General features: G+C 64.5%; 1 protein-coding gene across 2 annotated transcripts in view; it reads right to left on the reverse strand.

The window, feature by feature from the left end:
• Nucleotides 1-1,612, reverse strand: part of Fam20a (FAM20A golgi associated secretory pathway pseudokinase) — an 82,026-nt gene extending 80,414 nt beyond the window's left edge. For both annotated transcript variants that reach the window (XM_029568403.1, XM_008843219.2), the window contains exon 1: nt 579-1,612. In XM_029568403.1, coding sequence (XP_029424263.1) covers nt 579-982 — 404 coding nt within the window. In that variant the 5' untranslated portion in view covers nt 983-1,612. The remainder of the gene's footprint in view (nt 1-578) is intronic.
• Nucleotides 1,613-1,914: the final 302 nt, after the last annotated feature.

Raw genomic sequence — 1,914 nt, forward strand, 5'->3', positions numbered from 1 at the left:
TAAACTACCCTCACTATCTTGAACTCAGAACACTGCCCCCAAACCAGACAAGCCATGTTTAATGAGCAACAGCAGGGTGACTGTCAGAGGACTGGTGTTCTCCAGCTAACCTCTTTGCTCTCTGACCCTGGACAGAGGCAGAGAGACAGGGAAAGAGCCCGGTCTTTGGGGGTATGGCAAGCTTTGTGCAGAGCGCTCAGGTCAGGTCTGACCAAAGACCAGAGCTAAGCGCTGAGTTCCAGCCAGCTCTGCGTTGCTGTTTGGAAACCTCATTCTGGAAAACCGAAACTCAGCAGCGGGGCTCTCCACACCCGGACAAAGAGAAAGGGCTTGGGAAGGCACCCGGAGTGGGACTGAATTGAGAACAGGGAGCTCAAGGAGAGTGGCTGGAAGCGTTTCTCTGCTCAGAAATTGTTTCACGTCCTGAGATTTTATTTCCAGGGTTGAACTCTGAGGTGTGCAACAGCTGGTGGGGTCCGGATGGGGAATACTCCGGAAGCCCAGCGCTTGGGGCTGAGAGTAGGGTGAAACTTCGTAAAACCCTGGATGGGGTGGGGAGGGTCGGGCTGGGCGCTCACCTGTTCCAGCGGGCCACCTTCCTCCGGTAATACCGCAGCGCCTCCTGGCTGGCCAGGAGCGAGTCTTCCGGCCCCAGGAGAGGCGGCTCCTCCAGGACGTGGTAGAGCGAGTGCGCGAAGAGGGCCTGCAGCTTGGAGCGCGGGCCCCTGCGGCCGCCTTTGGGATGCTCAGCTTCGGGCCCGGCTCGGGAAAAGTTGTGCGCCACGGCGTCGGGGACCCGGGAGGCTGCGGCGGGGGCCGGGGCCGGGGAGGAGGCGCGGCGAGAGCACGGGCAGCCCGGCGGGCGCTCGCGGGGCCGCAGCTGGCGCTGAACTCGGGGCCAGAGGTGGAAGTAGAGGTCGGCGGAGAAGAGCGCGCCCAGGAGCAGCAGGGTCAGCAGGCGGTCCCGGCGCAGCCCCGGCATGGCCCAGCCGGCCGGCGTGGGGCGGCGGGATGCCCCAGGCTGTCTCTGGGGACCGGGGAAGGCACTCGGGCTGCAGACGGAGGAGGCTCCTGGGGTCCCGCGGGCTGATCCGAGAGGACGGAGTTGAGATGTTCACTGCAGGAGGATTAGCCACTCCCGGAAGGCTGTCGCCCTTGAACTTGGGGACCGCGTACGGGGAGCACTGCGGCGGGCGGTGGGGACAGCTTCGCCCAGTGGGGACGCGCGGTTGGGTGCCCTGGGCGTCGGCTTCTCGCACTTTCTCTGCCCTTTGTCCGCCCTCCCGGGGGCCGCGGCAGGTGGAGGTCCCCGGGGCGCGGGTGCTGGCTCTCTTCGCGGGCAGCCCGGGTTGAGGCGGTTCGCCGCGGCGCTCGCCCCAGCGAGGAGGCAGAAGGCTGCGCAGCCCGGAGTCTCTCCGGAGGATGCTGTCGCTCCGCCGCCGCCGCTTCAGCGGCTCCTGCTGCGGGCGACAGGAACTCCTAAGTCCCGGGCTGGCCCAGATCGAGGGAGAGAGCAGGCGACGAAGCGGAGCAGCCTCGGGGCGAGCTGGTCTGGGAGCCCGGACTCCTAGAGGCAGAGGTAACGCCTGGCCTCCCTCTGCCTGGCCTGGCGCCGGCACCTCCGCCCACTCTCAACTGGCACCTGCCTCTGGCGCAGCTCGCCAGCCAACTCCCGATCCCTCTGCCGGCTCTGCCCTTCCACCTCGTAGTCAATCCATTTCTCCTGCCCCTCCCTCTCCCCCTCGCGCCTGGCCACCTACTTTCCCGGCTTTTAGGGCGCATCATACACATTTTGGGGGAATCAAGCTAGGTGGGCTGACGCCTTTTAGTTCCATTTTTTTTTTCTTTTTAGAAATAACCACCACAACCCTTAAAAGCCTTTCAATCCTGTAAGCTTTGCCAGATGTATGTATG

Source organism: Nannospalax galili, unplaced genomic scaffold, assembly GCF_000622305.1.
Source record: "Nannospalax galili isolate Female #2095 unplaced genomic scaffold, S.galili_v1.0 scaffold781, whole genome shotgun sequence".
Lineage (NCBI taxonomy): Eukaryota > Metazoa > Chordata > Mammalia > Rodentia > Spalacidae > Nannospalax > Nannospalax galili.